The 25,057-nt window shown below is 35.1% G+C and overlaps 8 protein-coding genes across 8 annotated transcripts; 3 read left to right on the top strand and 5 right to left on the bottom strand.

Moving 5' to 3' along the window:
- Window positions 1-1,316: 1,316 nt before the first annotated feature.
- On the bottom strand, window positions 1,317-3,529 carry LOC17876176 (dehydrogenase/reductase SDR family member FEY). Its single transcript, XM_006281509.2, has 7 exons — window positions 3,247-3,529; window positions 2,995-3,121; window positions 2,760-2,877; window positions 2,263-2,399; window positions 2,046-2,147; window positions 1,852-1,944; window positions 1,317-1,771 (listed from the first exon to the last, which is right to left on the bottom strand). Exons 1-7 carry the CDS (start codon window positions 3,459-3,461, stop codon window positions 1,427-1,429), a joined length of 1,137 nt encoding a protein of 378 aa, XP_006281571.2. The 5' UTR covers window positions 3,462-3,529; the 3' UTR covers window positions 1,317-1,426.
- Window positions 3,530-3,702: 173 nt separating this feature from the next.
- LOC17876314 (dehydrogenase/reductase SDR family member FEY) lies at window positions 3,703-6,261 on the bottom strand. Its single transcript, XM_023779348.1, has 7 exons — window positions 5,922-6,261; window positions 5,729-5,849; window positions 5,384-5,501; window positions 4,906-5,042; window positions 4,600-4,701; window positions 4,398-4,490; window positions 3,703-4,312 (listed from the first exon to the last, which is right to left on the bottom strand). Exons 1-7 carry the CDS (start codon window positions 6,137-6,139, stop codon window positions 3,977-3,979), a joined length of 1,125 nt encoding a protein of 374 aa, XP_023635116.1. The 5' UTR covers window positions 6,140-6,261; the 3' UTR covers window positions 3,703-3,976.
- Window positions 6,262-6,286: 25 nt separating this feature from the next.
- LOC17874833 (nephrocystin-3) lies at window positions 6,287-8,983 on the bottom strand. Its single transcript, XM_006282162.2, has 9 exons — window positions 8,841-8,983; window positions 8,432-8,629; window positions 8,096-8,354; window positions 7,859-8,009; window positions 7,547-7,769; window positions 7,363-7,454; window positions 7,137-7,272; window positions 6,726-7,057; window positions 6,287-6,608 (listed from the first exon to the last, which is right to left on the bottom strand). The coding sequence occupies exons 1-9, from the start codon at window positions 8,888-8,890 to the stop codon at window positions 6,358-6,360; spliced, it is 1,692 nt and encodes a 563-aa protein (XP_006282224.1). The 5' UTR covers window positions 8,891-8,983; the 3' UTR covers window positions 6,287-6,357.
- A 90-nt stretch (window positions 8,984-9,073) lies between these two features.
- On the bottom strand, window positions 9,074-10,960 carry LOC17875069 (50S ribosomal protein L9). Its single transcript, XM_023779350.1, has 6 exons — window positions 10,804-10,960; window positions 10,504-10,675; window positions 10,238-10,372; window positions 9,776-9,886; window positions 9,571-9,675; window positions 9,074-9,489 (listed from the first exon to the last, which is right to left on the bottom strand). Exons 2-6 carry the CDS (start codon window positions 10,651-10,653, stop codon window positions 9,325-9,327), a joined length of 666 nt encoding a protein of 221 aa, XP_023635118.1. The 5' UTR covers window positions 10,654-10,675; window positions 10,804-10,960; the 3' UTR covers window positions 9,074-9,324.
- Window positions 10,961-11,094: 134 nt separating this feature from the next.
- On the bottom strand, window positions 11,095-14,647 carry LOC17876799 (RNA-binding KH domain-containing protein RCF3). The gene is made up of 8 exons (XM_006279423.2): window positions 13,613-14,647; window positions 12,849-13,301; window positions 12,512-12,760; window positions 12,185-12,433; window positions 11,913-11,983; window positions 11,671-11,779; window positions 11,451-11,577; window positions 11,095-11,368 (listed from the first exon to the last, which is right to left on the bottom strand). Exons 1-8 carry the CDS (start codon window positions 14,312-14,314, stop codon window positions 11,349-11,351), a joined length of 1,980 nt encoding a protein of 659 aa, XP_006279485.1. The 5' UTR covers window positions 14,315-14,647; the 3' UTR covers window positions 11,095-11,348.
- A 3,416-nt stretch (window positions 14,648-18,063) lies between these two features.
- Window positions 18,064-21,472, top strand: LOC17875018 (putative aminoacrylate hydrolase RutD). The gene is made up of 11 exons (XM_006280531.2): window positions 18,064-18,290; window positions 18,374-18,557; window positions 18,704-18,786; window positions 18,899-18,999; window positions 19,188-19,283; window positions 19,602-19,655; window positions 19,744-19,892; window positions 20,015-20,132; window positions 20,630-20,717; window positions 20,832-21,059; window positions 21,144-21,472. Exons 1-10 carry the CDS (start codon window positions 18,170-18,172, stop codon window positions 21,026-21,028), a joined length of 1,191 nt encoding a protein of 396 aa, XP_006280593.1. The 5' UTR covers window positions 18,064-18,169; the 3' UTR covers window positions 21,029-21,059; window positions 21,144-21,472.
- Window positions 21,473-22,068: 596 nt separating this feature from the next.
- LOC17877033 lies at window positions 22,069-23,336 on the top strand. Its single transcript, XM_006281318.2, has 4 exons — window positions 22,069-22,212; window positions 22,640-22,712; window positions 22,814-22,869; window positions 23,009-23,336. The coding sequence occupies exons 1-4, from the start codon at window positions 22,157-22,159 to the stop codon at window positions 23,112-23,114; spliced, it is 291 nt and encodes a 96-aa protein (XP_006281380.1). The 5' UTR covers window positions 22,069-22,156; the 3' UTR covers window positions 23,115-23,336.
- A 310-nt stretch (window positions 23,337-23,646) lies between these two features.
- LOC17876468 (protein RKD4) lies at window positions 23,647-24,696 on the top strand. The gene is made up of 4 exons (XM_006282009.2): window positions 23,647-23,670; window positions 23,758-23,891; window positions 23,983-24,430; window positions 24,535-24,696. Exons 1-4 carry the CDS (start codon window positions 23,647-23,649, stop codon window positions 24,694-24,696), a joined length of 768 nt encoding a protein of 255 aa, XP_006282071.2.
- Window positions 24,697-25,057: the final 361 nt, after the last annotated feature.

Here is a 25,057-nt window from a genome sequence, read left to right as displayed (position 1 = left end):
ATATATATATATATATAAAATTTCATATTGTAAATCATTATCATTATATAAGTATATTATTTAAACTTTGGAATAAATTACAGTAAAATCTAAAAAAAATAAAATTGATTGGTTGACTCATAATGTTAAACTAATAAGTATTGTGTTTTTGTTTATATATGTATTTTTTCAAGTTTGAATATTTCAAACCAATGTTTAATTGAAATTTCTTTGACAAGAAAAAAATAGGTGAGCGATATAAGTAGATAGATTATAAAAGTCAACTCTTTCCAAAGAAGCAAGACTGAATGATTGTTTTTTTATTTTTGTTTACACTTTGTGACAAGTTAATACTATGATGACTAAGACCACAATTTCCAAGACTTTCTAGTGGCCTGATAGCATAATAATACAAGATGCGACTACAATATTGTATGTTTACATCATTATTACGATTCATTCATAAGAAAAGTATAATTTCAATGTTAAACGAAAAGTAAAATGAGGTTCCATAACGACAGAGGAAGGACCTTTTCTCTCCTTCCATGAGCTAATCTCATTTCCCAAATTGCTTAATGGTGCACTTGCATGTGTTCTTCATATCCCTTATGAGATTTTATGTGTCCCATGCAGTAATAAACATGCATTTGTCAAATTTAGATAATATTTAAACTTTGGTATCCATTATTTTTTAATTAAAATATCGCACAAAAATGTATAATGTTAATCTTTGATTCTTCTTTCAAATATCTAAAAATTTGGTTTATTCAAAGAGATTATTCAAACACTTATAATAATCTTGGTCGTCTGACGTCCATGGCTTATCATATTGTGATTTTTTCTTCAACTTTGGAATAACGAACCATAAGTGAATACCCTACCTCAGTGGAAGTATGCAGAAAATAATACAAATTCAAAATGCCATTTGATTACAAAACAAATTCTTCAGATACATTGTTCCAAAAAACACTCAATCAATTACGAATAATTACTAACAGAGCTTGCTTTAATAAGTTGGAAGACCGTAAGGACAAATAATTTTGTGACCCATTATTATTTCTTGAATTTGTGTCTTTTGGTGTAGAAGAGGTTGTTTCAAGCTGATCTCTAAACGTATATGTATTAACCCACTAATGAAAACAATAGATTTGGATAACTCATTTTGCAGCCCTATTTGCTATATGTGCATGGCATTTTCATCATGTACCATTAAGTTGGACTATCAATAATATTATGATGCTCAGACATTTTCTTTAACCTCAAGTCTTCTTAAATAGATTTTCATGAACTTTTAATGAAAATGTTTTTGTCTACCTAATCAACTGAATCGCATAATATAAGGCAAAGACATCAGACTAGCATATAATGATTAATCGTCTTGTTAATCATATCTTCGCATTAATAAAATAATTAACATTCGCATTGCATGAAAAGTTCTAATCACAAATTAACTAGAAACATTTTTCCCTAGTGACATTTGGACCTCTTCTCCTTGTATAAGCCTTTCCACTGCATCAGGAGGAAGACCAATCAGTTCTAATGTCTTTCCCCAAACTTTGTTCGATGTTTCTACGTTTTGAGCTTCTTCTGAACAGTGTGCGGGTTCACAGTTTTGATTTATGAATACTGTGCAAACAGAGTTCTCATTGGTTTTTAGCTTTTGGTAATGCTGTGGAATAATCTGAGCATCTGTCGTGGAGAAGAGTGAGTTTCGACAGCCTTCTTGTGGCGAAAATATGAAATAAGGCAAGGCTGAGTAAAGTTCTTGAATCAATCTTGGGAGATCTCTCGTCTGCAGAATATTTGAGACATGTCTAAATGTTAATATATAAAAATGTAAAACACAAACAAACAATTTAGGTTCATACTTACAACTTTCGTTTGGACAACACCGGGAGATAAACAAACGACGATGATGCCTGTCTCCAAAGGCAGTTTTTTGAAAAGAACATTGTTAAACATAACCTGACACAGTTGAAAAGAACAAGAAAACGTATGTTTTAGATTATATATAGAAATATCTACAAATTATAAAATGCTGTTCTGTTATCTATAATAATGTTTACGTTGGCGAGTTTGCTGCTCGAGTAACCTATCAAGCTTGAAAACTTTCGTTTACCGGAAACAACATTCATATCATTCGGATCGACAAAACCAACATGATGCATCTACAAAACCAAAACCCAACAAAGCATATATAGTTACATGGAGATATATATAGGCAATATTATAATGAAGCATATATATATATATATGGTAAAACGTTTTGATGATGATACTTACAACAGAACTAACGTTAATGATTCGACTTCCTGAAGCTCGGATAAGCGAAGGCAAAAGAAGTAGTGAAAGCAAAGCTGGACCTAAATGGTTCACTTGCATGTGTTGTTCATTACCATCTTTTGAGAATCTTTGTGCCCCTGCAATATCAACATGCCAACCAATTTTTTCTGTTTTTTCTTTCATTGTCAAAAGGTTACGATGTTTCTAGCGTAACAATTTACTAAGCAAAAATTTTCATTATTGTTATAGTTTGCAAATGCGCTTCTAATGAACAATAAATTTGGATAGCTCATTTTGGGATCCCTACTTGCTCTATGTACATGGCATTTATATGTACTATCAACTCAATTTGGTCCATAAAGTTGGAGTAAGAGCAATGATTAATGGTGCAAAGCCATATGCCTTTGGGACCTCATCATCAATAGCAATAGCAATAGCAATAGCAATAGCATCACAACTCAAATAAGCTTTAAAATGTAAGTAAAATAGAAACAAACCTCCCATAGCAAACATGCCGGCATTGTTAATCAGGACATGCAATGGAGCTAATCGTGCGTTCCACGCATTGCAAAATCTGACGACGGAATCTAGAGATAGAAGATCAAGTTCCATCACCTTCAATAAGAAAAACCAAAAGATTTTTACTAGATTTTTCAAATAATTTAAAACAGCCATGATCCACATGTAGATGTACTGTAAAGCTGGTATAGATATTAATCAAAAACATTTTACTTGAATATTAAGTGGGAGTCCTTTACCACCAGCAGACCACTTGGTCTGCCATTGTTGAATCAGCTCATGAGCTGCTTTTATGTTCCTTACCGCCATAACAACATGAGCACCAGCCTCTGCAAGCTGCCTGCAAACTCTCACAACAAGTAGCACATTATAAGTGTACATAGGAAATCAAATCACAGCAGTGTACGAAAATCAAGAACAACATGAGAAGCTAAAGGAAAGTTTTTGTTTTTCTGAAACATGGACCTAGCGGTCTCGGATCCAATGCCACTAGTGGAGCCAGTGACAATACAAGTTAAGTGGTTTAAAGAAGGCAGAGGAAATGGATTATGTAAGTGAGAAGCCATTATTCTCTGCAAAAGAATCTCTTGCATAACATTGACCCATCCTCTCATCCACTCAATCCAACCTAATCCATCCTTTAACTTCATTGTCTTCAACGACACAGTTGCATTACTCATCTTCTCTCCTAAGTTCACAATGCAGCTAGAGAAAGACAAAAGGATTGCGTCAAAATCTAGGAAGTAAGAACATGATAAACATTTTTGATTAGTTAAAGCCTGCGACGCCAAAGACTTTATGGTATACATATTTCGTCCCTGCCGTTACAAACTTACAATAATGTTTAATTAGTTACTGTTAGTTTTATTTAAGGCTTAAGAGTTCATGAGAAACAATCTTTTATTTTGGCATAACTTCAGAAATTCTAAGTAGCAAATGTAGTATAACATAAAAAAAAACAGGGAACAATACGTTATCTTTGACAACAATCAAAGCCTCTTGTAAAAGAAAGCCGTTTCGTCCTTTCTAAAAAAAACATTGCTGAAAAAAAATATGAAAGCTATATACCCTGAGATCTCATCCTTTATCTTATAAGAATGTGTGTAATTAGTGTAACGCAGCTTTGAGGTCAAGTTCTAGACGCTTCTAACATGTGTGAGAGTATATGGCTTTGTAGTAGAGTTGTGAGAAAGACTTATTCTTGGTGAGTCCCGTAACGGCATTGCACCTCTTGTCCTTCTATAAGCTTCTCCAATGCATCAAGAGGAAGACCAATCAGCTCCATCGTCTTCTCCCAAACTCTGTTCGCTGTTTCTATGTTGTGTGCTTCTTCTGAAGGCTTTGTGTGCTTGCAGTTTTGAGATATGAATGTACAAATGGGTTTATCATTCGTTTTTAGCATTTCACAATGCTCTGGAATCTGAGAGTCTGTAGCTGAGAAAAGTGTGCTTCTACAACCTTCTTGAGGCGAAAAGATGAAATATGGTATCAAAGCGTATTGAACTTGAACATATCTCGGCAGATCCCTTGCCTGCATAATTGGATGTTTGAAATGGTTTAACGCAATATAAGTTCTGAGGAATGAGCTATGGAGTGAGACTTAAAGTAATACTCACAACATTTGTAAGGACAATCCCGGGAGATAAACAAACAACGCTAATGCGAGTTTCTAGAGGCAGCCTTTTCAAAAGAATATTGCTAAACATAACCTGACCAGATCAATGTTGAAAATAGATAGTAAGTCCATTAGTTACTGAGACCAAGAAGAAAAGGGAAAAAATATTGAATGTTCTTTTGTTTTAGACTTTAAGTTCTCACCTGTGCAAGCTTGCTGCCGGCATATCCTACGAGGCTTGTAAACTTTCGTTTACCAGAAACAACATTCATGTCATCCGGGTCAACAAAACCCACATAATGCATCTAACAAAAAGAGCAAACCCAACAAAATATGATCTTGCATAAGATGGGAATAACCTTGTATTTTAGATTTAATAAAAGCAGGAATGCAGCAGAATTCACAAATATGATCTTGCATAAGATGGGAAGATACCAAGAAGATTCAAATTTTGCAACATCACTCTAAGATAAATAAATAAAATATTCAGTGATGATGATGATACTTACAACAGAGTTCACATTAATGATCCGGCTGGAGGAGCTTCGGATAAGCGAGGGCAAAAGGAGTAGTGAAAGCAGAGCGGGAGCTAAATGGTTCACTTGTAAGTGTTGCTCATATCCATCCTTTGAGAACTTCTGTTCCTCTGCACAAATCAAGGTAGGAAGCAACTAAGCTGGTTATTTTCAAACATGTAGTACAGAAAATTTGGCAAGCTGAAACTTATTGATTAGAAAAACCAAAAAAAATTGCGAGAGTGAAGTAAACATGAACAAGGACATCAGCGGAAGAGTTAAACAGAGGTCCAAATTAGGGCAATTGGGCCCATCGAGTCGATATATGAACGATGGAGAAAACTGATTAGTGAAACATTATGGTAATGATAATTCAATACTAATAACACCAGATTATCAAAATGCAGAACATAAGCTCGCCGGTAAAGAATAAATAGTTAAAATTTGACAGCTAAAATGCTATAAAACCAACCTCCCATGGCAAATATGCCAGCATTGTTAATCAGAACATGCAACGGGGATAATCGCACATTCCACACATTGCAAAACCGGACGACGGAATCCAGAGAGAGAAGATCAAGTTCCATAGCCTTGAGTAAAATAAACACATCATACCTCATGATCATCAGCCATTTAGATATAAAACAAAATCCACTACAGTTAACATCCTCAAAAATCTATAGATTCTTATCTACTCAGATCACAAACATTTCACAGTTATATAAATCACACCTTGTTGACTAGGCTTTAGTCCAAGTAAACACATTGCTAAATATAGATGTCATACTAAATGATGATGATCAGATAAAGATTTTACCTCTAGATTAAGTGGGAGTCCTTTACCAGACCAATCCTTCTGCCATTGTTGAATCAGCTCATGAGCTGCTTTTGTATTCCTCACCGCCATAACAACATGAGCACCAGCTTCTGCAAGCTGCCTACAAATTCACACAACCAAGTGAAAATCATTTACACGATAACCATAGAAACAAGCCAACACGAATTCAAACCTCGCGGTTTCGCGACCAATGCCACTGGTGGAGCCAGTGACAATGCAGGTGAGGTGATTGAGTGAAGGAAGAGGAAGTGGGTTCTGTAGATGAGACGCCGTGAATCTCTGGAAGAGAAACTCGTGGAATACACAACTCCATCCTTTGATTGACTCAATCCACCCCAAACCTTGCTTCTTCTTCTTCGTCAACGACGAGGCTTCACTGCTCATCTTCATCTTCAAGGCTTGGATGATTTGATTAGAGAGAGATCTGTAGTAGTTTCAAATAAAAGACAAAAACAGTATTTGCGTGATTAAAGATTGTGATTATTTACTAATTTTAAAATAATCTTCTTCCCTCACACCTCGGACTGGTCGCTAATCACTCATTTGTATTTTTCATAATTAATTAACAAATTAATTAACTTGTTATTAGAGAGTAAGAGTATATATTTCTAGAAGCTAAGACTCTGTTTGTATCTCTCTTTAATCAAAGCTAATCTTCTCCTAAACTTAAATTTCTCATCTTTCATCTCCAATTTATCCAAGAAGTGGATGATCTTCTGGAGTGTAACAATGAGTTCTTGTGCTGAAGGACCAAACTCTTTCTCTTGGATCATCATAACCCTTTTCAGCAAACTCAGTAATTCTCCACTGTCTCTTTCTAATCTCGCTTGGATCGACACCAAACAGTCCAGCGCCTCGCCTACATAGGGGAACATATAGTGATATAGATATAACATCACTTCGAGATAATGAACTTTAAAACTTTTATCCATACAAGAAATTTCATTGATAATATTATGGAAGAGAGATATTATACCAACAGGGAGAGAGTCTTTGCCAAATGCGTTCTCACGGATTCGTAGAACCTTTATGGCTATTTGCTCAGCTTCCTCATCTCGGTTCAACTGAGAAAGAGTGACTGCAAGATTCAGCATTGGAAAAGTTATTGACTGATCCTCTGAACCAACAGATTTTTCCATGATGTCCAGACATGTTCTTAGCAATCGTTCTGCCTCGACATAATTTTTCGAACGGGAATAAGATGCTGCAAGGTTGATAAGATGTGTAGCCATGCTAGGATGGTTTTTCCCTTTGAATCTCTCGTTTATTAGTAAGCATTCTTCTAGTAACTCTCGTCCTTCGTCTCCCCTATGTGCAAAGCGAACATTAATGGTGGCTTAATTGAGTTCCTCAATCACAGAAAGAACATTAGTGGAAATATTTTTACCTTCCAACAAAATGAAGCAGCTCAGCAAGATCTATCCTAATGTTTTCCAAGACACTGTTTTCTAAAGCCATATAATTTGAATCTTTGATTATGCGTAGAGCGTTCTTGTAGATATCAACGGCTTCATTTGCATCGCCTGTTAAGAAAACGCGAGGTACAAGACCGTCTCTTCAACAAAAACTCGTAGTTATCACATCAAAACAGAGTGGGGAGTTTTAGAACCCACCTTTTGAGCACTTAGCATTAGCAAGGGAACACATGGCCATACCAACTCTTCCATCTTTCTCTCCATATATCTTCTTGTATATATTTATAATCCTACCATATGGAAAGAAAATGGAAATGGATCACATAATATGCAAATAACTAATGTAAAAAACTTTGACCAACGAGTCATTTTCACAGCGTACCTGGTAAAAGGAATTTCTGCTTCAGCAGCTTTACCCTCTTTGAGCAGAAGCTTACCGAGTGAAAATAACGGCACCACGAGATCATCACTTTCAGAACTTCTATTCCGTTCCAAGATAGTTACAGTACGCTCATAAACACCTACAGCTCTAGTGGCTTTTCCATCAGAAGCAAAACTCTTTGCCAAACCAAGTAATGGTGACACAAGTAGAGTACTGCAATTACCTAGCATGTAGAAGTCATGTTGATCACATACCAATGAAAAGGTAAAAGAAGACACAAGAAAAAAAGATATGGGTTTAGAAAATCATTACCATATCTATTCTCTAATATTCGAACAGCCCTTTGATTCGCAAGAATAGCATTTTCAAACCTTCCTATTGCCGAATACATACTGCCAGCATGCATAAGTACTGAATCCAAAAGAGGTTCGGAGTCCTCTAGGTTATCAACAATCTTGTTTATCTGCATTTGTCAACTTCTGTTTAAGACATATACAACATAATCCAGTTAAAGAAATGATTTTTTCCTGATATATAGCTTCGACTCACCATATCAAGCAATGCTGGGACGGGTTTCAAGTCTCCAACAGCCATATATCCCAACGCAATGATGTCAAGAACAGCAGCTTGTTCGATACCTTTCAAACCGGAATCAATCTCTTCTTTCACAGCAACATAATTCGCTCGAAGAAGGTCCATTGCGTCTCTTTCCTTCCCCATCTTCACCATAGCTTTGACTTCGTTAAACAACTCTTGCAATTCCATCTCAAACTCTTTCATCTCATTAACATTGTTGCTTGGAGTAGACCTAGACAGACAAAACTCATCTAAATTCTTCTTTTTCTGAGGGAAACAACAAAAGCAATCAATCAATCAAGTTCTCACCTTTGAACTTCAGAAAGGCCAGAAGTAGCATAAACTGAGGCGGTTTCTGAGGAGGATATTGAATCAACTGGAGTAGATAAAAAATGGCGGACGGGAATCAAGTAGAGCTTAGGTTTACGTTTTTGAGTACGGAAACAGAGACACTGCCATGTCGAATCTCTCGGGACACTACCCGACTGAGAGCTTAACTGATTCGCCCTGAAAACCCAAAATCACAAATATAAGCAAAGACAGAAGCCAAACACTTTCGGATACCCAATTTTTTTAGAGAGATATTGAGCTAAACCAAGTCACCTTGGATCAAACTTAAGCTACTTCACCGTAATTTGATACCAAACTCAGAAATTAAAAGACTTAAGTTTTTCACTAAAAGGCTAAACTTCAAAGCGACGGAAAATGAATTGTTTACCATTTGGTGAGAAGAGTCGTCGAAGAGAGGAGAGAAACAGAGGACACCATTGACGAGGAAGTGGAAAGCTCTTCGTTCTCGTGGCCACGGTACCGCCGAGTCGCCGACTAGAGAAATAGCGCCGGTAATACCAATATGCTGATAAGCAATTTTCAATTTAGGGTCCGAAACTATATAATTTTATAAAATTTAGACCCAAATGTTTTTAATGAAACTAAATAGACACAAAACCCTGAACTTTTTAAAATTGTTATTATCATCCTTCTTCTGGTCGAATCCGGTTTTCACACAGAACTTTGATTCATAGTTTATATTTAGGACCGGACTATACCCGGTTTATAGAACTACAGCAAAAAAAGAAACGAGTGAAGGGAAAATGCAACTCATTTTTGTTTGCTAACAATGTTTCTGCTATTCCAAGACTACAATAAAACAGATTGGAGAAGAGAACTATCACTGAAGGAAGACTTCCAAATGAGGAGATTTAATGGCCACGGACTTTGACTTTGAGAATCCATTGAACAGTTCCTTGTGGCAAAGGAATTGTCTTGGGGAATTTCAGAGGCACCTCGTACTCGCCAAAAGTTTCCAAAGGTGCAGGTAAAACCACGTTGTCTGGATCAATCTTCACACAGAGCTGCCTCGCCACCTTCATAAACGGACACAGTAACCAATGAGTACAAGATTTACTTACAAAACTTGTAGTCAGTTAGAAGGAAACAACATGTACCTCGGCGACAATCTCTTCCTTTGTCACAGGAGTTTGTACATCCGGTTTGTCGTCTTTTGATGACCGGTTTTTGAACTTTTCCTTGTCAATTAACTTCCTCAGTACCTGTTATTCAAACAAATAGATCTCATATTACAAATTTCTGAATATGCCACAAGAATAAGAATGCTGAATAGTAAGAGTTAAGAAGGCAAATAAAATTTACCAAATTAGCATTGGCTAGGCGCTTTGCGGCCTTTTCATACTCCTTTGTCTGGACTTCAGAAGTTTTATGAACCACCTTAACCTCCTCTTTATCTTCTTCATGATTATACAACTGAACATATTCCCATCAAGAGAAATCAAACACTTTCCCAAAATAACTGTAGCATCATAACATTATCAGGGCAAGTCAAACCTATTTGCATTCCCCTTTACATCTGAACATATGCCCATCACAAAATCAAATGAAAGGAAAAACGTCTAACACTAAACCAAAATAGCTTCAGTACCGAAACATTATCATATCAGGTCAAAAGAATCTGCGTTACCCTTAACATAAGAACTATCTATACATCATCAAGATCACAACCTAGATACCAACAACAAATGCAGAAAACAACTAGCATCCGACAAAGTAGACAAAGTCAAATGAGCAAAGGTGAGAGAAGAAGGAGGTGTGAATTACCTTGCGTTGCTCTCGGATAAGATAAGCATACTTGTCAATGTTAGGTACAGCAAGGAGTTTAGGCATAAGGTGATTCCTGAAGTATCCAGGAGCTACCTTCACAGTCTCACCAGCTTTGCCAAGCTTCTCTATCCCCTAAATCAGATCAAGAGGAAGACAAATCAAAACAAACCCACATCTGATTCAACTCAATTCCAACGAAATGTGAAGGAGATTCAAAATCAAACGAAAAAAAAGATTATGCCTTTCAGAATCATAAAACACACCGTTGTAAGAATAACTTCCAATTTCCTGTATCTAACTCCTTGACAAGCGAAAAGGAGAGGATGATGAATCGCATTGTCATACTTGTGATAAGCTGTTCCTCTCGAAACTACATGACGAATCACGTTTCTACTTTGCCCAACGTAAGCCATTTTCTCGATTCAACTATATTCTCTGCGACCAGATTACAATGAGAGATTCCACAATAAAATGGAGTGAGAAAAAACCCTAGAATACGACTGATATGAGAGCAAAGAGAAAAGAGATAACCAAAAAGAGCAGAATAAGGAAGAATCAATCACCAGTGAACCGGCAACGGTGGAAATGGCGACGGCGGTGCGATGCGACGTCTCACGAACTCGAAGAAAAGGGGAAGCCGCAGGCGAGGATTTAGCAATCGCAATTTTTGTAAAGTAAGACTTAAGAATTAATTATTATTTTAATCCTAAACTTTTCCAGTTTCGCAGAAACAACCCTAACTCATCGTTGTTTCCCCACGGACAAAAGTGACCTCTAATGAAACTTCATTATATTTTTATTTCTTTGAACAAAGAAACTTTGTTATATATGAATACAACATAAAGATGAATGCAGAAAAGAATTTGAATGTTTACTTTCGGATTAAATTTTAATGACTTTGTAAAAAGTTACAGAACTGAACAATGTAAAAGAAGACTAATAGACAACATAGAAACCAAAGAGTTATTGTCAAAATGTAGATTGTTCATCTAACTAGTCCTCAAACTGCCCACTGAAATCCTAATATTCAACAAATCATACATAACTCCACATTTCACAGTTTCTTTATCTTCATCCCTCTGTTAACCGATGATGATCCGGTCCAAGCTCACATTACATCCTCTTGCACTGCACCAAACATGAAAACGGAATCAGACTTACATATCAGCAATTTTTTATATTAGAGTTTCGAAAGATAAAAAAAACTTACTGCTCAGGATGAAGCCTTGAAGCAAGCTCTGTGCTCTCTCTGCCTGCTCGGGTGTACCCGAAATTCGAATGATATTCTGTGTTTCTTCTGGTCGGTCTTCAACTAAGGTTACACTAGCTCCAGACCACTGTGATCAAGTGGGAATGAGAGAAGACAAAGCGTCAAGATTTATGATTAGAAACATGATTTGCACCATTATAAGTCCAATCAAAAGAGTTACCTCACTGATATGTGCAAGCTTGTTTCTTGATTTCGTAACGAGCTTATGAAGCGCAGCCTCTGGTAAGACAACTTCAAGAGTGCTCCTAGTAACAAGTGGCACCGCCATTCTAGAGAAAAAAGAACAAAAACAAAAACAAATAGGAAGGGGAGGTGTGAAACAAGCCCTAATTTCTTTGGAATATGTCTTTGTCTACAGTTCCGGGAAAAAAAAAAATATTTAAAATTTGGGAGTTTCTCTACCTGCTTGTTGTGACAGGAACCTCATCTCGGTGTTCACTTTCGCCAGCCTTTGCAACTGATCCAACAGCTTCCTATCAAAACCCAGGAGAAAAATATGTAAATATAGGTACGTTGCAAGGATGGACAAGAACCCTACTTTCCAAGAATTCAGGTCATTGTGCATAGCTGATAGCTAGATAGCAATATTACATTGTTTCAATGACTTAATAAGTCTGAAGCTAACTGATTACAGATGCCTTTGTATTGAATAGATTATTGTTAAGAACATAGACCTTGAATTGTGGCATGATTGTGCTAGCTTGCTGCAAGATCAGATTGGAACCAGTAAGACCTTCACGGGATTGAGTTGTGTTATTTGAGGAAGCAACCTCCATTACTCCTGCAACACCTTCAAGAGGGCCAGATGTGGATGTAGAAGCTGGTGGTGTCTCCTTTTGAGAGAGCTCCTTGTACATATGACTCCTCAATCGTGACGTTAATTCCACAAGTGCTTCTCGAGCTGCTCTGATCTCACCAGCGATCTACATCGACAGTAGAATTTTCTTTTGAGACCAGTTGTTTAGTAAAATGCCCAAATCCTCAAAAATAGACAAACCTACCTGTATAACAACATCATTGATGGAAACAAATCGGGGAATTTCTTCCCTAGCTAGAATTTGAACGCTTGTTCCAGTTAATCGTGATATCTCAGATACTGATCCTGCTTTCCCTTCCAAACATATGGAGTCTCTAGATGGGACAACTAATCTCGTTGTTATTAAAGTATCTTGATCCGGAATAAGATCTATGATCTGAGTTTGAATGTGCAACAAGGCTTCTTGAGCAGGGAAAAGTGGATCATCAGGAGCCTAAGCAAAATAATAATACAAAACTTTAAGTTCACAATTGTAAATGTAACAGATAATACTGAAGAAGATCTCGGGATATTTGGAGTACCTCTTCCGAAGAAATGGTGATTATCTGTTCATCAGAACCAGCTACTGGGTCAGATACTCTTACGTCCACGCCAATATCGTTTTGAAGCAAATTTATTATTCCTTGTGTTTCCCCAACAACCCGAAAAATCTTGTCAGTAGGGCAGAGAATCCGGAACACAAGCTCTTCGGTGTAGAAAGGCTGTGCATTCTCACCAACCGGAACTGCTGAAGCTTCTTCTGCAAAGTTGGATTGGCGAGAACTGAAGTTGTTGTTTCTGTAATTACCTTGAGGAAACCTCTCTGATGGTTGTCTTCTTTGCTGTGGGATGTAATCATCCGCAGCAGCTGGAAACGGCCGTTCTGGTGAATGTAAACGCCCTTGGAAATTATTACGATCACGATGTTGACTCTCTCTTAAACGAGATGAAACAATGGCTAAAGCATTTTTCACAGCATGAAGTTCACCTACAATCTGAACAAACCAACATCATAAATACATTTCCCATAGGTAAGTAAAAACCAAAGAAGGCTTAAAACATAGCTCACACTAACCAAGACAACTACATAAGAGAATTTGACTATTGCAAACAACCTCAAGCTCACAATCAAACGTATAAACTATCTAGCATTGCTTCAATCTCACAGAACATCAATAAATTGCCTACATTTCATTAACTCTGAAGATCATTTTCATATCAAATTCCTAACCAGATTCACCATTTCATATATGATTTCAAGCAAATTGCAACTAGTTAAAGTTCTCAATAATAGCAATTTTCAGACCTGAACAATCTCTTCAGAGAGTGAAACACAACGAGGCAAGTTACTCTCCCTTGGAAGAATCCGAATATGAGTCTTAGTTTCAATCCTCATCTGCTCAATGATCTTCCCACCTTTACCCAACAAGCAACCAACATGCATCCTAGAAACCACCAGTCTCGTCACCACTCTCCCTCCACCAGGTCTAACTCCACCGTAATCCTCCTCCTCTTCCGGCTGTGCTCCACCATACCCAAACTGAGGTTCACTCTCCAAAATCCTATCATGAACACTAAACAGAGCCTCCTGAGCCGGAGAGAAAGACGGCATTCTCCCATCAGGATCACGACGGCGGTTGTCTGAAATCTCAATGATACGCTCAGCGTCTCCGGGAACCAGCTCATGCACGTTAATCCACGCGCCGGTATGCTGTCTTATGGACTTAATGATTGTCCCGGATTTACCAATGACGCCTCCAGCTTTAGCATCGTGACAGAGGATTCGATAAGCCGTCGTAGCCATCGTTTCAGGGTGAGACTTGGATGGACGGCCATTCCCACCTCCTCCTCCACCACCACCACCTCCGCCACGGTATCTGTTATTCCCACCGCCGCCGCCGCCACCAAAATGGTAATTATTGTTGTAGCGAGGTTTAGACCTGGGCATGGAATCTCCGTCATAGTCTTGGTCATAGTGGTAGTTTCTCTTCGATCTAGATCTCTCCATTAGACAAAATCGCAAACCCACAAATCAAAGTTCAATCTTTAGCTAGTTTTTTTTAAGCAATCTCGCCGGAGAAGTTCCCAAATTTTAGAATTTAGAGGGTTTCTCAGAGATTTGGAGTTCACAAGACCCTAGAAGTCTATCAATACCCAAATTACTTTCCTTTTTACCGGAAATTGGAAAAAGGAAAAAACTTTCTGGTCAATTCCTCATGAATACTTGAAGGGCCAATCCGCGAATTTCCAAATCAGGTGAACTGGTGTAAGGAAGGGTTCTTATGAGTTGTGAATCAAACGAATCCAAGTTTTGAAGTTGAGAGTAGAGAGAGAGAGACCGTGCCATGAGGTGTGTTTTAGTGGTGTGCGCTAACTACGGTATTGGGTAATATACGAAAACGTAGTCGTATTCTTGTGTGCTCCATATTTCATTACTCAAAACTACTCATATGAGCCAAATAGATTACTAGACGTTGAATTGATGAGCTTTTGAGCTCACATAAGATATAACGTATAACTTAGATACTAAAAATGTATACATTTGGTTTTGTGAGAAAATGTGATATTATTAATACGTAACCAATCAGATGACGTTCCGTGTTATGTACGTATTTTTAAATTTTTTTAAATTATGTGATTTAAATTTGGTAATGATATTCAATATAATTTTACTATATTAATAACTTATTTTATTTTAATTGATTAATACGTAACCAATCAGATGACCTTCTTTGTTATACACGTATTTTTAAAATATCTTAATTATGTGATTTAAATTTGGTAATGATATTTAATATAATTTTACTATATTGATAATTTATTTAATTTTAAAAGATTAATACATAACCAATCAGATGACGTTCTGTGTTATACACGTATTTTAAAATATTTTTAATTATGTGATTTAATTTGGTAATGACATTTAATATAATTTTACTATATTTATAATTTATTGAATTTTAATTGATTAATACGTAACAAATCAGATGACGTTCCATGTTATGCACGCATTTTAAAAAGAAATTTTAGTACGTGACTTAATTCAGTAATGATATTTAATATAATTTTACTATATTAATAGTTTATTTTATTTTAAATACTAAATATATAATTGTCCGTTTTAGATTAAGTAATGTTTAAGGTTTTTTATGCAAATTAATAAAACAATGGTTTAAAGTTGTACACAAAATCAAGAAAACAAATAAAGTTTTCTGTTTCGTATATGTATATTTTATCATTTTTTCATTGTTTCATGTATTAAAGTAAACAAGGGTAAAATTAGAATTTTTATCAACTATCTAGATTGAAAACTTATAAAGACAATTATTATGAAAAATTGACTTTAAAAAAAATAAAAATAAAGTATATTCTATGCTTTATGAACTGTATTCAATGTATTGAACTATATTCTAATTATTATGTTGTTTACACATTAAAAATTATATTAAAGTTCTTTTTGATGATATTCTTTTAAAAGGTTGTCTCGTAATAATAAAAATTGAATAAGATGTATTTTCATTTAATAATAAATAGAAATAGTTAATTATTTTAAATTAGGAAATTAATATTTTTGGTTTCAAAGCTTGAGGAAAAAATCTTTAATCAATCTAAATTTTAAGAAAATAAGATTAAAATAAGATCAATCTAAATCTTGTTCGTTCTTCCAGATCACTTGATTCGAAATTTATTTTTGTAAACGATTTCCCTTCTGATTGGGCTACCAATCATGGAGTATTATTTTAATTAATGTGTGGTTGAAAAAAAAAATATTAAAATGGAAAAATGAAAAATAAATAATAATTATTTGCTAATGGCATATCATATATAAATACAAATATAGCAAAAATAAAAAATTGAAAATAAATATTTGCTTTAAATATATAGTACATATAGTAGGTTGAATGTTCAAGACTTAAGTGTTTGACTATGAATTAACATATGGTAAAAAAAATCATCTGGGAGAGATATATGTGTTGAATCCTTGTAGACCATTTTGATCTAATCTAAATCTTAACTGAAAAACATTGGTCAAAAATTTAAAATGTTTAAATATGGTAAATAGATTTATTTTTGAGAATTTTTGAGAAATACCCCTTTTGGTGTACCCCTTTTTAAAAATACCCCTTTTATCTATCCATTTTCAAAAATACCCCTTTTTAAATAAAAAAATTATAAAGTTTTATATAGTTTATAAGGTACTTCTATATAATAACTACTACTGGGAGATTCGATACAAATATTTTAAAATGTTTTAAATAGTTTTAAATTGTTTTTATAAGTTTTATAAGGTTTTTAAAAGGTTTTTAAAAGGTTTTTATAAGGTTTTTATAATTTATTTTTACGCTATTTATGAAAGGTATATAAAAGTTTTATATACATATAAAGGTAATTTGTGTATATATTTATAAGCTTACACACGTATTTGGATAAATTTCAACATTTTTATTGGTTTTTTGATAAAGTTTGAAAATGGAGTATTTTAAAAAAGAGGTATATGAAAAAGGGTATTTTTGAAATTCCCCCAAAAATAAAGGGGGAATTTCAAAAATACTCTTTTTCCAATACCACCTTTTAAAAATACTACTTTTTAAAAATATCTATTTTCTAATTTTATCAAAAAGTCACTAAAATCTATCAAAAAAATATGTGTCAAACTTATATTTATAGACTCAAATTATCTTTATATGTGTGTAAATTTTATATTTCATAAATATCGTATAAATACTTTTTAAAAATCTTATTAAAACTTTGTAAACCTTTTAAAAACCTTATAAAAACCTTATAAATGTCGTTTAGAACTTTTTAAAACCTTATAAATATTTGGATATAGTCTCCTAGTAGTAATAATGATTTTGATGTACCTTATCAATCATATAAAAGTTTATAATTTTTCATATTTGAATAGGAGTATTTTTGAAAATGGATAGAAAGATAGGTATTTTAAAAAAATATACACCAAAAGGATTATTTCTCAAAAATTCTCTTTATTTTTCAGGTATTCAAAAATCAAATCGAATTAAACTGAAATGTAATCGCATTAAACTGAAATTGAAATTAATCTAAAAATATTATTAATTTAGTTTTCAAAAATGCTCATAAACTTCTTCGTTTTCATACTACCCATAAACATTTTTGTCTTAGGAAATAGCTTAGGGAAGGATCCTAATTATTTCTAGTAACTCATCTTAAACTTTAGGTCTTCGTTTTTATAGAACAAATTTTATGGTCTTTTCTTTTTTTTTGGGGCTAACTGATTTTTATGGTCTTTTCTATAACTACAAATATGGTATTGTTCGTTGTATTTTTATAATACTGCTGAAATTTTTTAAAAGAATGGTTAGTTACCCTATCTTTCGACTACTTCTTCTCATCATATTTCTATCACATCACAATGAACATATTTATAAACTAATATCCAGATTAATAGAAAAATGATGGATGAATTTGATATGTAATAATGCTTCTATGGTTAATGTATGGTGTTTTCTATATGTTAACTAATCGGATTGATGAATATATGAATCAATTCTATTGTCGTTATAATGCAGCTAATGTTGCTTTTTCACGTGCTATTTTTCAATATAAATATAATAATATATTTTATTTAGCTCGTGTAAAAATTTTGACCGTTGACCCTATAAGATATTTACCCGCCAATACGACCAAGCCGACCAATCCGACGTGGCAATCATAACCTCCACCCAAAAATACAAAACCGAACCACCACAAAGCAAACCCAATCCCATCGCCGTCCAAATCTCTTCCTATAGAAAAGTCCTTACCTTTCTTCTTCTCTTCTCCTCTTCTCTTTTTCCCGGTTATTCGATTCCGATTCCAGAATTTTGAGAAAGAAAGAAAAGAGATGCCTTTTTGCGAGGTGGTGAAAGAAGACGTCGGCCCAGAGACGACGCTTAACAATGCCGCCGTTAAGATCTTTTACAGAACGTATGGTCATGGTCCTGTCAAAGCTCTTCTCATCATAGGTCTGTTAAATCTCCAACCTTTTTCCCCTTTTGATTGGTTTACTTAATGACTCCGAGCTTGAATTTCAATTGGGTTGTCTCAGGTTTAGCTGGAACCCATGAATCATGGGGTCCTCAAATCAAGGGATTGACGGGGAAAGATAAACCCAATGAAGACGACGACGACGACGAAATCGTCTCCGATGATGATTCAGGCATCGAGGTTTGTGCTTTCGATAATCGTGGTATGGGTCGAAGCTCTGTACCCACCCATAAATCCGAGTACACGTGAGTCTCTCTCTCTCTATTGCCCCAAATTTCGATACTGAAGAACTTAATTCTCTACTTTGTGTTCTTAATCTTGGGTTTAATCACTGCCTGTGAAATTGGTTTTTATTAGCTTCACTCAGTTTGGTTTTTGTATATTGGTACAGAACAACGATAATGGCAAAGGATGCAATTAGTTTGTTAGACCATTTGGGTTGGAAGAGAGCTCACATAGTTGGCCATTCTATGGGTAAGAATTTTGGTTTATGTTTTCTAGCCAAGTTACTGGTTCTATTATATTGGTACTTTAAGTAGTCTTATAGCTTCTTATTGGCTCTTTTGGTTTTTTTTTTTATTAACAGGAGCAATGATCGCTTGCAAGTTAGCTGCTTTGGTGCCGGAACGGGTTCTTTCTTTGGCGCTGCTTAATGTTACAGGTGGAGGTTTCGAGTGTTTCCCGAAGGTACTTGAATGATATACGTGGCGCTATTTGTTGAATCTTCTTTCTTTTGATAGCAATGACTTGCTCATATGTGTGAATCTGTTGGTTTCTTATATGAAGACAAACTCTTTTATTATCTGTCATGATTTGTCACAAGATGATGTTTTCACTAATATCTGAATATGGCCTTTGCTTTTATATGCTTTCAGTTTGACCGGCAAACAATTTCCATTGCGATACGTTTTTATAAGGCAAAGACCCCTCAACAAAGGGCAGCTGTTGATTTGGACACACATTATTCAAAGGTGGGACTTTTAGTTTGTTCTTCGATGTGCTCAAATTGTAAGAACAAATTTGGCACTGAACAAGTGTGCTTCGTTGCCACTTTCATTCTATATTGCTGCTTTTCTCTCTATGCTTCGACCATTTTGCCTTTCCATGTTATGGAGCAAAAGATCAAATGAGTGAAATGGTTGACAGAGACTTTAGCCTCGTAGAATTATGAACAACTGGTAGAGAGATTAAACCATTGGTCTCGAAGAATTATGTTAATAGAATGTTAGACTGTCGTATTACTGTTCAGAGGAAATTTGTGAGTGTTCTCATGTAGTTTATATATGCAGGATTACCTAGAAGAATCCGTAGGAACTAGCACAAGAAGGGAAATTTTATATGAGGTGGGTATGCTGGTCTTTATGTAGGTTTTTTTACATATACCACTAGTGAATGATTTAAGGGAACTAATATTTGAGAGATGCAATGCAGCAATATGTAAAGGGAATATCAGAAACTGGAATGCAGTCCAAATACGGGTTTGATGGCCAACTTAATGCTTGTTGGTTACACAAAATCACAAAACCAGAGATCGAACTAATCCGCTCGGCTGGATTTCTTGTCTCAGTCATTCATGGAAGGTATGCAACACACGCAATTAGAATCAAAGTCACATTGTGCACTTGGTCTTGGGTCTGTTGATCTAGTAAAGCATGTTTACTTACATAGAATTTAATTTGAGTATGTGGTGGGTTATATGCAGACATGATGTGATTGCTCAGATATGTTACGCAAGAAGATTGGCTCAAAGGCTATATCCCGTCGCTAAAATGGTGGATCTTCATGGAGGCCATCTTGTAAGCCACGAGAGAACAGAAGAGGTACTCATTTCTTATTCATTCATGTCGTAACTTCTCTATCTCTCTTGCTTCTGATGTATATAAGACTTAATCTATAAAGTCTTTGTAGCTCCCTAAGATGCTCCAGTCTGCAGTAAATGTTAGAGGATGTCATACACAGATTATTGTAACTTAACAGAAAGATATAAGACTGAAATGAAAATCATACTATCCTGAATATAAGAACAAGTTGGCTATGGATTTGGTTAACTGAATTAAACATATATAAAGAAAAGTTTAAGGAGCCTGTTGGAAGAATTTAGACTGCTTTAGTAACTGATCGAAAAGTGTAAGCAGTCATACTGTTACTTAAACCTCGGTGTTAGTTACGATAGCAAACTATAATGACTTACAGGCTCTGAGGTCTTCTAGGAATATCATTGCTACAAAATGGAAGAGGGAACAAAGTTTCCATGCTCTTGTCAGTTGCCTCAGAACCTGGAAGAAAAGATTAACATGTACCTTCTGGTCAATTTCAGGTTAATAAATCTCTTCTCGAGTTAATCAAGGCAGCAGAAATGAAGAAAAAACCAACTGATTGGACTAACCTCACCATGGAAAACCCAGGTACAGAAGAAATACACATTCCCATTGCTTTAGACCATTCTTTTTCTTTTAAGGTGTTGTTCTGAGAATAAGATCAATATACCATTATATGCTTGCTCTGTTTCGTTTTCTCAGGTTACTTCAAGAGGCGACTAACATTGATTAGAAGCTCATCAGAAAGCAAGAATGCCGTCTCTCCTGGATATTTCATACTGGAAAAGTTCAATCGCTGTCTACTTTTCCTCTTCGGACTTCTGGTTTTGGCATTTGAGTATGCAAGAAAAGCTTTCAGGATCGTAAAACCTGTCAAAGTTGGACCTTCTCTCACATAACAAAAACCCTTCTCTTCAATTTGTCGACCAAGTAAGCTCCTCACTGCTTAATTATGTCAAAGATAGAACATAAGCAACTAGACTTATAATAATAATTTGACGTCTTTCAACACAGATTTTCATACAAGCAATGAGGCAGTTCTTCAATGAACAAGCTGATGAAAACATGAAAGCTTAAAGATATTCTTGCTGCAAACAGAGGCTAAGAGAAGAAGACACTGCTTTTACATGGAAGAGATAATACAAACCTGTTCATATATACGCACCTGTAGAGAATCATTACAACGTCACTCCATGACAAACATTATTCCACGAATGTAATATGTAAAAGATAAAACATCAAAATCTCAGTTGAGGCATACGTGTTTTTGTGTACCTATATGAGAACACACCTGTTTCTCAAAGTTTCTGCATATAAATAAGAATTACAAGAGTCCTATACAACTATGCCAAATCACTAGGCTATGATAATTATCTCTAATACTAGAAAAAAGTTCAATGCATTAGAAAGCTTGGGGGTTTTTATATAAACATTAACTCTAGGTTTCATGAATCTTTCAAGTATCAAAAACATTCATGAAGACAGCTTCTAGTTACGAAACATTATCTATCAAAAGATTGTGAAACAAGAGAGCTAATTCTGAAACAAACACAAAGATAAGAAAGAGATGAGAAAATCGGACATGCCTGGTGTACTGCTTCTGTCTGAAACCAACGTTTCAAGCTTTTCTTTGGTGACTTATGTCTAAGTAGCTGAATGTTATTTTGCAGAACCAGAGAAAGAGAAGTGAAGAGAGATAGCGAAGAGATAGCAAAATGAGTAGACGAGATGCTAGTTTATGTTCAAACTTCAAAGTAATATTCCTTCATGCAAGATATACTCCTCGAATATACTCTTTCACATATGACATACCCTTTGTTCACGGAAATGGTATTCTCTTCAATTTGTCTCGTTCTGAAAAAATTCATGGGCTTCAAAAATATAAGGCCCGTATTAAGCCCAATCAAATCCTGCTTGTGTTTTTTTTTCCCTTCCTGTGGTTCCCGACTTCTCGCAAACAGGGTTTTAATCAAATTTTCCAAAACCTTCTCCATTGACGGAGGAAGGAAGGAAGCAAACAGCTGAAAATGGCTGCGACTGTTCCTGCAATTACTCGTTCGGACCAAACGTGGGATTTTAGCTGGTATGTTCTGTAAATTCTCTTACTTTGCTTCTCTGATTTGGGAACTTTTCGATTCTTCTCTCTAGTGATTCGATTCTTCTCTCTAGTGATTCGATTCAGCTCTTAGTTTCCTGTAGTTCGTAACGTGTTTGCTATGTATGTGATGATAGAACATACGGATTTGATTATAGAGTTCATGGGTCTGACATATTTGAAGGAATAGACTCAAAAGTTTCGATCTTTAACCAGCACTACGAACCTAGTTTAGTTTCATTGCTCCCCTCAATTAGGTTGATTCGAACTCCTGAACTGGCTTTTTAGAGCTTGGCTTAAGATTGCACAACGATATTGAGGATTACTCTTGTTAGGGATTTGATGTAAATGTGGTATCTTTTCAATGGGACTTTGTTAGGGGTTTGATGTAACAGAGCTTTTTGTCAATTTGCAGTAATTTGGATGTGAATTTTGAAACGGAAGAACATGCTTTGATTGTTTATACATCATTGGCTGTTGATAAAGAGGTTTGAAATTTCTCAGTATATGAAAAAGACCTAATTTCCAACAAGCTTTTTCCAATTTCACTTATGTTAGAATTTGTACTGTTGTGTGATCCTTAATGCAGTTGCAGCCTGATAAAGTGAGAAGAATTATGTCAGTATCAAACAATAAGCTTTCTGTGTAAGTTGCTTTAAGTCCTTCATTGCCTTATTCGATCGTTGAATCGCTTTAGTTAGTCACCTCTAGTCCATAGAACCTATTTCGACTTAGCCTGCTTCTTATACTAGTTTTGATCTTTTCTCAACGGATTATTTTGCAGGCACTTTGAAGCAATAGAGGCAAGGCTTCTTCGCGCTTCCTTCTCTGCGTTTGTAGACGTTCTTACACTGGCCACAAGAACAATTCAAGAATTTGGGCAGAAGTGAAGAACCAACAATGTTGAAAAGGAAGAAGTTTGATTCTTTTTTATTCCTCACCGAGAACTCAAAACTACAATGAACAAGTCAGTTCAGTTCAGTTCATGCTTTGAGCACAAATATTACGATTTTCTCACAGATTTATTCAAACAATGTATTATTGTTATGTAGTGTGTGAACTAGATTTGAGAAGTTAAGAAAAGATAAATACAATTGAAGCTTTCGATTTGACTACGTTTCACATCAAATGAATCTATCATCGTAACATATAACACATGCCATCATCTAATGATCTAATAATAACACACAAAAACTCAATTCATTTAATATCGATTGTGATTTTTAGGAAAAATAGATAGATCTTATCACTTTCATGCATTGACTTTGACTAGATGATGGATAAGAAGAAGTATTAATCCCTCCCTAATCAACCATCATAAGAGTTACATTTAATTACGAAGCAACTCAACACACAATTCAGCCCCCATGATCATACAATTAATCAAAGTCACACGGTATTTAGTAATGATCTAAACATTTAATGATTATTTACGCTTTGGGACTCGTAACTCCCATTACATTGTACACAATCCCTATGAACGAACACTAATCTTTTCTTACAAGAGACTACTATATATACGTAATGCGTTAGTCAACACTTTACTCTGTCCTTTTGTTATCATCACTGATTCTTCAACAAATGGATCCTAACTCTCTTCGTCGACTTGATTCTCCAAAAATCAAAAAAGAGTATGAACCAGATTCGTTTTACGACATGTTAGACACGTAAGTTTGAAACGTTTTGATATTTTTCCTTGCTAAACAAGTTATCTCTCGTGTCTCTTTGTTTTCTTAATCGTTTTTTTTTTGTTTACAGGTTGCCTCCACTCAATTCTCTTCTAGATATTGAAGATCTGAAACCAAATCCGGGGTTGCATTTTGAGTTTCAATACACTAGCTTTGAAGATTTCTTCAAAAACATGGAAGTGGATAACATAATCTCATCTGATATTCAAATGTCATCAACTCAAGAGCCTTACGTCTCCAGTGAATCCTCTTCTCCGTTGGCTGTTGAAAATGATTGTCTAAGTTCAAACGAGAGATGTGAAAAGAGGATTGTGAAGAAGAGGAACTCTAAGAAAAAGAGACAAGACAAACTAGAGATGGATGAGATCAAGCAGTTCTTCGATAGACCAATCATGAAAGCGGCTAAAGAACTCAATGTGGGACTCACTGTGTTGAAGAAGCGATGCAGGGAATTAGGGATTTACCGGTGGCCTCATCGGAAGCTCAAGAGTCTAAACTCTCTCATAAAGAATCTCAAGGTGCAACATTATTAAATTCACTTAGTAACGTTTTAGGGTTCATTGCATTTTTTTATATATTTTGAATGTTTGATATATTAATACATGTTTTTGGTGATATATAGAGTGTTGGAATGGAAGATGAAGTGAAGAATTTGGAGGAACATAGAGTTCTTATAGAGCAAGAACCAGATGCTGAACTCTCTGATGGAACCAAAAAGCTGAGGCAAGCTTGTTTCAAAGCTAATTACAAGAAAAGAAAATCACTTGCTCATGATTATTACTGAACTTTTTTTTTTTAATGTTTTCTCTATTTCTTGTTTTGGCTTTAGACCGATGTCGTCTCTTAACCCAATTGGTCAACTTTATCTAGAAGATCTAGGGAATATGATTCTTTAGGTTTTTATATATACACAGCTATATACTTGATGGAACAATGTAACTTTTTATCAATTATTTTTTATGAATGAAATTAAGGTTAACGAGTTGGATAAATTATAATTTTGCATTAGTATTTATAATGACTATGTGGAAGTTTGAGCTCTATGATTGAACTGCCATTTTTTTAACAACTTTGACAAAACTTACATAAACTAGCAAAGTCAATTATAGACAATGATCTATTATTTAAAAAAAAAAACAAATTTC

This window comes from Capsella rubella, unplaced genomic scaffold, assembly GCF_000375325.1.
Source record: "Capsella rubella cultivar Monte Gargano unplaced genomic scaffold, Caprub1_0 scaffold_8, whole genome shotgun sequence".
Lineage (NCBI taxonomy): Eukaryota > Viridiplantae > Streptophyta > Magnoliopsida > Brassicales > Brassicaceae > Capsella > Capsella rubella.
This window is presented reverse-complemented; position numbering and strand designations above follow the sequence as displayed.

Bases quoted from the DNA above. Each gene is read 5' to 3' on its own strand.
- LOC17874833 (XM_006282162.2), bottom strand. From the start codon at position 8,890: ATGGTGTCCTCTGTTTCTCTCCTCTCTTCGACGACTCTTCTCACCAAA. The intron at 8,630-8,840 runs GTAAACAATTCA...TTGGGTTTTCAG, and splicing joins ACGACTCTTCTCACCAAATG to GGCGAATCAGTTAAGCTCTC. The intron at 7,770-7,858 runs GTAATGATTTTC...TCTACATGCTAG, and splicing joins AATATTAGAGAATAGATATG to GTAATTGCAGTACTCTACTT.
- LOC17876314 (XM_023779348.1), bottom strand. From the start codon at position 6,139: ATGAAGATGAGCAGTGAAGCCTCGTCGTTGACGAAGAAGAAGAAGCAA. The intron at 5,502-5,728 runs GTAAAATCTTTA...ATTTTACTCAAG, and splicing joins GACTCCCACTTAATCTAGAG to GCTATGGAACTTGATCTTCT. The intron at 5,043-5,383 runs GTTGGTTTTATA...TGATTTGTGCAG, and splicing joins TGGCATATTTGCCATGGGAG to AGGAACAGAAGTTCTCAAAG.
- LOC17877033 (XM_006281318.2), top strand. From the start codon at position 22,157: ATGGCTGCGACTGTTCCTGCAATTACTCGTTCGGACCAAACGTGGGAT. The intron at 22,713-22,813 runs GTTTGAAATTTC...TCCTTAATGCAG, and splicing joins CATTGGCTGTTGATAAAGAG to TTGCAGCCTGATAAAGTGAG. The intron at 22,870-23,008 runs GTAAGTTGCTTT...ATTATTTTGCAG, and splicing joins TCAAACAATAAGCTTTCTGT to GCACTTTGAAGCAATAGAGG.
- LOC17875069 (XM_023779350.1), bottom strand. From the start codon at position 10,653: ATGGCTTACGTTGGGCAAAGTAGAAACGTGATTCGTCATGTAGTTTCG. The intron at 9,887-10,237 runs GTAATTCACACC...GAATATGTTCAG, and splicing joins TTATCCGAGAGCAACGCAAG to TTGTATAATCATGAAGAAGA. The intron at 9,490-9,570 runs GTACATGTTGTT...CCGTTTATGAAG, and splicing joins AGGAAGAGATTGTCGCCGAG to GTGGCGAGGCAGCTCTGTGT.
- LOC17876799 (XM_006279423.2), bottom strand. From the start codon at position 14,314: ATGGAGAGATCTAGATCGAAGAGAAACTACCACTATGACCAAGACTAT. The intron at 12,761-12,848 runs GTACTCCAAATA...TATTTTGCTTAG, and splicing joins TCACCATTTCTTCGGAAGAG to GCTCCTGATGATCCACTTTT. The intron at 11,780-11,912 runs GTAGAGAAACTC...TTTTTTCTCTAG, and splicing joins GTTCCTGTCACAACAAGCAG to AATGGCGGTGCCACTTGTTA.
- LOC17876176 (XM_006281509.2), bottom strand. From the start codon at position 3,461: ATGAGTAATGCAACTGTGTCGTTGAAGACAATGAAGTTAAAGGATGGA. The intron at 3,122-3,246 runs GTCCATGTTTCA...GAGAGTTTGCAG, and splicing joins ATTGGATCCGAGACCGCTAG to GCAGCTTGCAGAGGCTGGTG. The intron at 1,772-1,851 runs GTAAGTATGAAC...AATATTCTGCAG, and splicing joins GTGTTGTCCAAACGAAAGTT to ACGAGAGATCTCCCAAGATT.
- LOC17876468 (XM_006282009.2), top strand. From the start codon at position 23,647: ATGATTATTTACGCTTTGGGACTC. The intron at 23,671-23,757 runs GTAACTCCCATT...GTAATGCGTTAG, and splicing joins TTATTTACGCTTTGGGACTC to TCAACACTTTACTCTGTCCT. The intron at 23,892-23,982 runs GTAAGTTTGAAA...TTTTGTTTACAG, and splicing joins TTTTACGACATGTTAGACAC to GTTGCCTCCACTCAATTCTC.
- LOC17875018 (XM_006280531.2), top strand. From the start codon at position 18,170: ATGCCTTTTTGCGAGGTGGTGAAAGAAGACGTCGGCCCAGAGACGACG. The intron at 19,893-20,014 runs GTATGCAACACA...GGTTATATGCAG, and splicing joins GTCTCAGTCATTCATGGAAG to ACATGATGTGATTGCTCAGA. The intron at 20,133-20,629 runs GTACTCATTTCT...GGTCAATTTCAG, and splicing joins GCCACGAGAGAACAGAAGAG to GTTAATAAATCTCTTCTCGA.